At 43.5% G+C, this 10,457-nt stretch overlaps 1 protein-coding gene across 1 annotated transcript in view; it reads left to right on the forward strand.

Moving 5' to 3' along the window:
* The first annotated feature begins 2,249 nt into the window (after positions 1 to 2,249).
* Positions 2,250 to 10,457, forward strand: part of EPCAM (epithelial cell adhesion molecule) — a 17,540-nt gene continuing 9,332 nt past the window's right edge. The window contains exons 1-5 of the mRNA XM_003787979.3: positions 2,250 to 2,325; positions 6,369 to 6,476; positions 7,042 to 7,282; positions 8,436 to 8,501; positions 9,651 to 9,714. Coding sequence (XP_003788027.1) covers positions 2,250 to 2,325; positions 6,369 to 6,476; positions 7,042 to 7,282; positions 8,436 to 8,501; positions 9,651 to 9,714 — 555 coding nt within the window. The remainder of the gene's footprint in view (positions 2,326 to 6,368; positions 6,477 to 7,041; positions 7,283 to 8,435; positions 8,502 to 9,650; positions 9,715 to 10,457) is intronic.

Raw genomic sequence — 10,457 nt, forward strand, 5'->3', positions numbered from 1 at the left:
AACCCGCCAGCTCAGGTGTATGTGGCTGGCGCCTTAGCTGCTTGAGCCACAGGCGCCAAGCCTGGGTATGAAATCTTATAAAAATATTAACAAATCGGGTGGCGCCTGTGGCTCAGTGAGTATACCGAAGGTGATGAGTTCAAACCCAGCCCCGGCCAAACTGCAACAAAAAAATAGCCGGGTGTTGTAGCAGGTGCCTGTAGTCCCAGCTACTCAGAAGGCTGAGGCAAGAGAATTGCCTAAGCCCAAGGAGTTGGAGGTTGCTGTGAGCTGTGATGTCACGGCACTCTACCAAGGGTTAATAAGTGAAACTCTGTCTCAAAAAAAAAAAAATTAATAAATGTTCTTAAATATGGCATTAGAAGAATCTTCTGTAGAAGATTCACAAAACATAAAGTGAGAGTGATTTTGAGCAGTGAATGGCAAATTGAGAAGGTGTTAAAGAGCTGTAAAAATAAACAGTCCCCAGGATGTACGCTAAGGTATGATGAGTCAGAGATTGATGTGGCATTTTGTCATCTATTTAAGAATTAAGTTTACTCAATTCACTTCATTGCAACAAACAATAAACAGCTGTCAGGTTATGACAAGATGAGGTTCTCCTAATTAGGTAACAGATTTAGACCTAGCAGAGGCACATTTTGCACACAAAGCCACAGTAACCAGTTAGATTATTCTTAGGAAAAGTATGCATAGTTTGGCAAGGGGGTGGCAGGGTCCAACTTCCTGAAAACATCCAAAGTGTAACAGACAGTAAAATCTCGTTGGTAACTTGTTCCTGATTCATTGGTACTATTCTTTCCACTTAAACAAATTGCTCAACCGATCACAAAGTTCTAAAACTAGGTCTAGCAACTCAGATTAAGATTTAAAACTCTGATAGGACTTCCTTAAGATGCCAAAATCTGAAAAATAGCTTATTTAATGCACCAAGAAACATTCAAGTTATAGAGATACTTGTAACAATATGACTATTTGCATTAATCAACCTGCCTATACATCAGCAGGAGAGTACAATACTTAAATTATTGTTTAATGTAAGCATAATCTTTGACTTGGCATATACTTGTAGAAATTAACCAGATTCAGCTGAATCTTAAAATTGCTTTTCACTTTTCCTCTTTCAAACTATTACACCCATTAATTTCTTAAGCAGATAAAAATCATCTTTTAAATACGTTATAATATTACACCTAACAAAAATAACATTAAAAACACATAATAGTTACTAAAAGATTTAAGTCATTACAATTCTTTTAAGACTAAGGGAGTGTTTTGTGATTTGAAATCATTTCCATTGAAACAAATTTTGGTACCTTGTTTTACTTCCCTATAATTGCTTTTCAAAGGACTCATCAACATTGTTCTCTAATATTAGTCAAAACAAAATTATCTGGGCTCCCAGCATTTGGCTCTATGGCAACAACTTTTCTTACGTCTTCACGTGCCAAAAATGCTTACAAAAGAGGGAAAAGAATTATTGAGCTTAATCATAAAAATATACGAATTTGTCATCCTTGGAAAGTTGGAGATTTCTTCTTTCTTCCTTTTTCCCCCCCTAGTTTCAAAGGAGTACAACAGACAGCCAAGTAAAGCTCAAAGGTCGTCTTTTTTGCAAAAAAGTTAATTAATGCAAAAAAGTTCTTCGGACAGATCTCCGCTTCTCTTTGCGTTCCATTTTAGCTTCCATGTTCCTCTTTAGTTTCCGCACCCTTTTGCTCAAGCCCCATTTTTCAAGGCTTGAAAGCAGCACTCTTCGTACGAAAGAAAGCTTCTGTACAGTACCAACTCCGTGGCCACCAAGGCTACCTGCGGCAGCCACAGAGCGGGAGCACCCAGGGCGGCTCGGGGCGGGGCGCGGCGCGCACACCTGGGGAAGTGCGGGCGCGCCCACTGCCGCACCGGAGGTGGGGAGCCCGCGCCGCCCCCGCCCCTGGGCGGTGACTCATCGCTGGGCTCCGGCTGCCAGAGGTCAGCAGCCCCGGGAAGGGGCCGAGAGGCGGGGCTGCCAGGTCCGGCAGGTCTGTGCCCCGCCCCGCCCCGCGCCCAGAGCGCGCAGTTTCTTCGGTGAGCTCGCATCTTAAACCAGGTCTGGACGCCGCTGCGCCTCGGTCCTCGCGACGCGAACCCGCACGCTTCAAGCCTCGCGCCGCCCGGCCTGCCCGCGGGCCCCCACCGCTGCACAGCCTCCGTGCGTTCTCTCGCCAGTCCCGGGCCCGCCCCGCGCCCCTCTTCTCGGCGCGCGCAGCATGGCGCCCCTTCATGTCCTTGGGTTCGGGCTTCTGCTCGTCGCGGCGACGATGACGGTGGCTGCGGCTCAACAAGGTGAGGCGCGGAGTTGTGAAGTTGGGCTGGGCCGGGTGGCAGTCCTCGACGCCCGAGATGGGGATAACGGAGAAGGGACCAAAAGGCTGTGCTTTCCCTTCTGGAGACTGGTGGACGCGGGCAGTCTGGGCTAGGCCCTCGCGCGGAGGCGGTGGCGGGAAGGCGCCTCGCTTTCCAGCTTTGTGCGCCTCTGTAGGGAAGTGGCTCGGGGCGGGGGATAGACGGGGAACAGAGTGGCCTGGTCTCGGGATCCTGCAGCCACAGAACCAGGGCCTCACATCCGGGAGTGCCCACCTTCTGGCTGGGCAAACTTGGGATTACAGACCAACGATCCCGGGCAGGTGGTGGATTCTCTGCGACCGCGACGGGCCGGTCCCTACCCGCGTCACTTGCCGCAGGCCCCGGATGTGCGCCCAGGGCTGGCACAGGTGATTGTGGGCTGGAGGCCAGGGCCGCTAAGTACCTGCGGGCCTCCCTGGCCTTGACTACACGGCGTGTGCATGTTTTTTCTTTTCTAAGGATCAAGTGCGTAATTCTAAGTTTACTGTAGAAACGTTAGAAATAACGAGAACCGTAAAGAGTAAAGAACGTATGATCCCACCACTTCTTAAGTCTCACAATAAATAACTGGGTGTTTCTTTTAGACGTGCTCTTAACGTTACCCTAAACTTAAACATGTAGTTCTTTATATCTTGATCTTTTTCTTATATAACATCCAGAGTTTTCCATTTTCTTTAGTTTTTAAAAACACGAATTACTGTAGGGTTTGAAAGCCAAGGTGGGAGGATTTCTTCAGGGCAGGAGCTCTAGATCAGCTTGGGCAATACAGGAGACTTCATCTGTGTAGAATAATAATAATGATACAAAAAAATTAGGCAGGCACAGATGGTGTGCACCTGTACCCAGCTACTTTGAAGGCTGAGCCACGGGAATCACTCGAGGCTAGGAATTCCAGGTTATGGTGAGCTCTGACCAGCCCACTGCCTGGGCAATAGGCAAGACTCTGTCTCTAAAAGAGTGAAAAACAAAACCAAACCAAATAGTTTGATTCCAGCTTCTCTTAGTCTGGAATGAACAGCTTGGCTGCCGTCTCTATTGATTTGCAAGTTGTTGACCTATAAGCAAAGTGACAGTTGGCTAAAGCCCTCTGAAAACCTTTCACTAACTAGGTGGCCTAAGTTCAACAAATACATTTTCAAAATCATACAATTTAATTCACTTTGTGTTTTTCTAGCTTCAATCTGGGACTTAACATTAGGCAATTCTGTCTCTATTGAAATTTTTTTTTCTTTTCTTTCTTTCTTTTTTTTTTTTTTTTGGAGACAAAGTCATTTTTGTTGCCCCGTGTAGCATCACAGCTCACAGCAACCTCCAACTCTTGGGCTTAAGTGATTCTCTTGCCTCAACCTCCCAAGTAGCTGGGACTACAGGTGCCTGCCACCACACCCAGCTATTTTTAGAGACTAGAGTCTAGCTCTGGCTCAGTCTGGTTTTGAACCTGTGAGTTTAGGCAGTCCACTAGCCTCAGCCTCCCAGAGTGCTAGGATTACAAGTGTGAGCCACTGCCCCTAGCACTACTGAAAATATTAAAAATAGGGCAGCGCCTGTGGCTCAGTGAGTAGGGCACCGGCCCCATATACCAAGGGTGGCAGGTTTGAACCCAGCCTGGCCAAACTGCAACAAAAGAATAGCCAAGCATTGTGGCAGATGCCTGTAGTCCCAGCTACTTGGGAGGCTGAGGTAAGAGAATCACCTAAGCCCAAGAGCTGGAGGTTGCTGTGAGCTGTGACGCCACGGCACTCTACCCAGGGTGACAAAGTGAGGCTCTTGTCTCTAAAACAAACAAACAAAATATATATATATATATTAAAAATAGAAAAATTTAGCTGGTATTTAGCCAGGTGATGTGGTGCTGCCTGTAGTCCCAGCTACTCAGGAAGCTGAAGCAGGAGGATCACTGGAGCCTCAGGAGTTTTGTGGCAGCAGTGAGCTATGATGATGCCATTGCACTCTTATCTGGGGCAACAGAGCAAGACTCTCAAAAAGATAAGTTAGAAGGCCTGGCACGGTGGCTCACACTTATAAACCTAGCACTCTGGGAGGCTGCCTGAGCTCACCGGTTCAAGACCAACCTGAGCCAGAGTAAGACCTCGTCTCTAAAAATAGCTGGGCATTGTGTTAGGGCCTGTAGTCCCAGCTACTTGGGAGGCAGAGACAAGAAAATGCTTGAGGGTGGCGCCTGTGGCTCAAAGGAATAAGGCGCCAGCCCGATATGCCAAAGGTGATGGGTTCAAACCCAGCCCCAGCCAAAAACCGCAAAAAAAAAAAAAAAAAAAAAAAAAAAGAAAATGCTTGAGTCAGGGTGGCGCCTGTGGCTCAGTGGGTAGGGTGCCAGCCCCATACACTGAGGGTGGCGGCTTCAAGCCCTGCCCCGGCCAAACTGCAACAAAAAAATAGCCAGGCGTTGTGGCAGGCACCTATAGTCCCAGCTACTGGGGAGGCTGAGGCAAGAGAATCACCTAAACCCAGGAGTTGGAGGTTGCTGTGAGATGTGTGACACCTTGGCCCTCTACCAAGGGTGATAAAGTAAGACTCTGTTTCTACAAAGAAAAGAAAATGCTTGAGTCCAAGAGTTAGAGGTTGCTGTGAAGTGTGACACCAGGGCACTCTACCGGGGGCAACAAAGTGAAATTCTCTCCAAAAAAAAAAAAAGGTTAGAAAAAAATACTTAATTACTTTAAAATGGTAATATGAGTAGTTGCTATAGCCTCAGAGAGTTTGTGTCTGAGTGGTCTGTTTTAAATTTTACATCTGGCCTCTTGTCTCTTTGCCTACTTGCCCTGGCAATGGAGGGCCGTTCACGGTCTATAGGTAACAGCCTGCTTTGCAAACTTCCTTACTCTGTATACCTGTCTTTCTCTTCCTCAATAAACTTGTTTCATGTTTGCCCTTAAAAAGTAAAAATAAATATGGGCTGGTGCCTCTGGCTCAAAAGGGTAGGGCACCGGTCCCATATGCCAGAGGTAGTGGGTTCAAACCCAGCCCGGGCCAAAAAAAGAAAAAGTAAAAATAAATAAATTTCATATCCTTCTGAGATGAAAAATGTGTTTTGTACAATTATAATACGGTGCTGCATAAGATTTTAACTCCTTGAGGACAGCTGCTATACTTTCTCTTTTCATGACCCCACTATTGAGTTTAGTGCTAGACCATGGGGGGGGGGTACATATCAATTATAACTTAAACAGGGAAAAGTTAAAGTCAATTTAGGGTACTTTGGATGTGAAAGATTCATACACAAATTCTTTGGTTTGCCATGCTAGTTTTTGTTTTCAATGATTGCACACTCTTAACTTGACAAAAGGAATTAGACAGACTTGCCAATTTGAAGTTAAAATGAACTTTAACTTCATTTGAAGTAGTCAAGGATAAAATTATTAAACTGACATCAATACCCAGGACGGACTGCTTAGTATCACTTTCAAAATCCAGTACCAGGATGTGATTCAGTTAGGAAACCCATGTGTAAGGATATTCCCATATTCAGTTGAAAGTATAATTTTTTTACCAAAAAAAGCAAGGTATAAAGTGGTGTAGAGGTTGAATGTATACCTATTCCTATTTAAGAAAATGAAGTGTGAGAGGGAGAAAAGGTAAGGATTTACAGATCCTAGAATTGGAATTGTTTTTTTGTAAATAAATGACTGACAGGCAGGGATGTTTCTAGCAGGACAGGAGGAAGGAAAGAGCTGAGACTGTGAGTATCACAAAAGCAAAGCTGGATATGATATTTGGAAGGCTGAGTTCTTGTTTTTAAAAAAAGAAGCAGGAATGCATGCAGATTAGACCATGCAAACTATTTAGCAAGTGCCAGGCACTTAGGAAGCTCTCAAATTGTTAGCTTGAAAGTAAAATATTCAGGACCACTTTTTAAGGCTATATGTACCTGTGACTTGGGTATTGTTGTCAGAACATAATTTAGCTGGGATATCACAATTGCTAGTTGGATCTACATTTTAAAATGAATATTCTTCATTTTCTAGAATGTGTCTGTGAAAACTACAAGTATTCCACAGAATGCTCTTTGAACCCAAGTGGTGAATGCCAGTGTATTTCAATTGGTACACAAAATAGTGTCGTTTGTTCAACATGTAAGTAAAATGTCTTTTTTATTAAAGAAGTATGTGACTTAATACTTCTTTAACTGACATGCCTTGAGTTGGGAAGAGTTTCATTGGCTCAAATCTGTATATTACTTGGTCATAATTATCTCACATTTGAAGCTTTTATCTTTAGAAAGTGTGAGAATATGAAAGTTTGAAATAATCTTTGGTCCTTGGAGTTTGGAGTTAAATTAAAAAAAATTTCCCCGGCTTGGTGCCTGTAGCTCAGTGATTAGGGCGCTCGCCACATGCACTGGGGCTGCCAAGTTTGAACCCAGACTGGGCCTGCTAAACAACAATAACAACTACAATAACAACAACAACAACAAAAATAGCCGGGCGTTGTGGCAGGTGCCTGTAATCCCAGCAGCTTGGGAGGCAGAGGCAAGAGAGTCACTTAAGCTCAAGAGTTTAAGGTTGCTGTGAGCTGTGATGCCATGGCACTCTACTGAGGTGGACATAGTGGGACTCTGTCTCAAAAAAAAAAAAAAAAAATTCCCCCATAAGCATGAAACCAGTTATTTTTGAGTTTGACGTTAAGCTTTCTTTTCAGTGGCTTCCAAATGTTTGGTGATGAAGGCAGAAATGACTAACTCAAAGTCTGGGAGAAGAAAGAAACCTGAAGGGGCTCTGCAGAACAATGATGGCCTTTATGACCCTGAGTGTGACGAGCAGGGGCTCTTTAAAGCCAAGCAGTGCAATGGCACTGCCACATGCTGGTGTGTGAACACTGCTGGGGTCAGAAGAACCGACAAGGGCACTGAAATAACCTGTTCTGAACGAGTGAGGACCTAGTGAGTGGGACTGCCTATATTACTTGTTTTCATGCTTTTCAGATTAAATTAATTTTGAATATATATATTAAAAGTTGATTTCATGGTTTAGAATTCAAAAGATAGGAAAGTACATAATGTATGTGAATAATTTAAACTATATTTGCTCATTTAATGTGTTTTAAAAATGAAGTATGCTGGCTCAGTGCCAGTAGCTCAGCGGCTAGGGCACCAGCCACATACACTGGAGCTAGTGGGTTCGAACCCAGCTTGGGCTTGCCAAACAACAATGACAACTACAACCAAAAATAAATTGTGGCGAGCATCTGTAGTCCCAGGTACTTGGGAGGCTGATGCAAGAGACTCGCTTGAGCCCGAGTTTGAGGTTGCTGTGAGCTGTGACGCCATAGCACTCTACCGAGGGTGACGTCATGAGACTCTGTCTCAAAAAAAAGAAGAAGCTTGGCACCTGTAGCACAGGATTATGGTGCCAGCCACATGCACTGAAGCTGGCAAGTTCGAGCCTGGCTGGGCCAGCCAAGCAACAATGACAACTACAACAACAACAACAAAAGTAGCTGGGCACTGTGGCGGGCACCCATAGTTCCAGCTACTTGGGAGGCTGGGGCAACAGAATCGCTTAAGCCCAAGAGTTAGAGGTTGTGAGATGCGATGCTATGGCACTCTATCAAGGGTGACATAGTGAGACTCTGTCTTTTTTTTTTTGAGACAGTGCCTCAAGCTGTCCCCCTGGGCAGAGTGCAGTGGCATCTCAGCTCACAGCAACCTCCAACTCCTGGGCTCAAGCAAGTCTCCTGCCTCCGCCTCCCAAGTAGCTGTGACCACAGGCGCCCGCCACAACGCCCGGCTATTTTTTGGTTGCAGCCATCATTGTTGTTTTGGCGGGTCCGGGCTGGGGATTCGAACCCGCCACCTTAGGTGTACGTGGCTGGTGCCTTAGCCGGTTGAGCTATAGGTGCTGAGCCGTGAGACTCTGTCTTAAAAAAAAAAAAAAGAAAGAAATGGGGGGAGAAATTTCGGTATATCTACTATATAAACCCTTTTTCTGCTAGCTTTACTATACTTCCACCTGAGAATCTTAGTACTAGCTTATTAGGAAAATAGTATAAGAGACTAAGTTATAGTCAATTGACAACTGTTTTTTACTTTATAGCTGGATCATCATTGAACTAAAACACAAAACAAGAGAAAAACCTTATGATGTTCGAAGTTTGCAGCTGTAAGTACAATTAAATGCATATTCTTGTACAGTTGGTGCTTAAACCTCCATTGTACACCATCAGAAAAACCAATTCTAAGTGTTTTTTTTATATTTCTGAAAAATAGTTACTTGAAATGTAATTGTAAGAATAGTACAAAAGCTCCTGTAGTACCCTTCACTTAAGATTCACCAATTAACACTTTGCCTCATTTTCTTTTTATACGTGTGCATGTGGATAGATTGTGTGTAGTTTACCACTTCAGAGCAAATTGTAAATGTCATGTCTTGTTGCCCCTGTGAACTAGATCTAGTGTGTACCTTTTCGTAAAAATAATAGGTATTCTCTTAAATAAACTACCATATGATGATCAAAGTCAGGAAATTTAACATTGTACTACATAGGGCCAGTTTTCCCAATATTGTCCCTTGTAATAAGTCCCTTAAATTTGGTTTTGTGTGACATTTCCTCCTGAAACCAGGTTATGCATTTTTGGCAAGAAAACTATGTAAGCAGTCTGTGTTCTTCACGGTACTTTGCATTGAAAGGTGTATGATGTCAGCTTGTAATGTTAACTTTGATTAAAGGGGTGCCCTCCTTTGGGCGGCGCCTGTGGCTAAGTGAGTAGGGCTCTGGCCCCATATACCGAGGGTGGTGGGTTAGAACCTGGCCCTGGCCAAACTGCAACAAAAAAAATAGCTGAGTGTTGTGGCGGGCGCCTTGTAGTCCCAGCTACTTGGAGGCAGAGGCAAGAGAATTTGCTAAGCCCAAGAACTGGAGGTTGCTATGAGCTGTGACATCATGGCTCTCTACCAAGGATGACAAAATGAGACTTTGTCTCTAAAAAAAGGGAGGGGGAGTGTTCTCCAAGTTTCTCCACTATAAAATTACCATTTTCTTTATTGTGATTAATAAATAATCTGTGCGTAGTTACTTGGATATTGTACAAGTGTTCTTTTTCTAACTAAACTGGCATTCAGCAGTTATAGCATCAATGGATGATTCTAGTCTGAATCAATTATTATGATAGTTACAAAATGGCATAAAAATTTCAACATCAGTTAATGACAGTTGTAGATCTTGGGCTACCTACTTAATTAAAAAGGAATGCTGCTTACTGTTGTGTGGTATTAACATCTTTTTAAACTTAGATTTTTAATTATTTACAGTGCACTTAAGGATATGCTCACGACACGTTATCTGCTGGATTCCAATTATATCGAAAGTATTCTGGTATGATTTTTCTCATAAATGAGCTTTAGCAGAAAGTTGGTGAAACATATAGCCAGTGAATTTAATAATGGTTAAATGCATTTGAGTAAGTTTTATTTTATTTTTCTATGAATTTGTTCTTATTGATGTATGGGACATAGGGTGGGAAATGTCATTGTGGGGTATGGGATACCTCTCTGTGAGTGAGTTTTATTAATAAGTCCTGGGTAGTTAATATTAATTTCCTGTGGTGGTTGTTTTCCTTCCATATCCTTTAGAAAATCTCATTTTACCCTTGAAGAAAATGTAGTATCTCTTAGTATCCCTAAGACACATGAGTCTTGTAACCCTGGAGGACCTGTTTCTCTGATTGCTTTTGGTACATGTTTACTGTAGAATAGTATTATAGCTCCCATTGTATTCGACTTAAGGAACTAGACCTTACCTAGTTAGCCCTTCATTATTATTATTATTTTTTTTTTTTTTTGAGACAGAGTCTCACTGTGTCACCCTTGGTAGAGTGCTGTGACGTCACAGCTCACGGCATACTCAAACTCTTGGGCTCAAGTGATTCTCTTGCCTCAGCCTCCCAAGTAGCTGAGACTACAGGTGCCTACCACAACACTCAACTATTTTTTTATTTTTATTTATTTATTTATTTATTTTTTGAGACAGAGCCTCAAGCTGTCCCCCTGGGCAGAGTGCTGTGGCATTACAGCTCACAGCAACCTCCAACTCCTGGGCTCAAGCGAGTCTCCTGCCTC

Source organism: Otolemur garnettii, unplaced genomic scaffold (assembly GCF_000181295.1).
Source record: "Otolemur garnettii isolate 467f Iridium unplaced genomic scaffold, OtoGar3 scaffold00024, whole genome shotgun sequence".
NCBI classification, from domain to species: domain Eukaryota; kingdom Metazoa; phylum Chordata; class Mammalia; order Primates; family Galagidae; genus Otolemur; species Otolemur garnettii.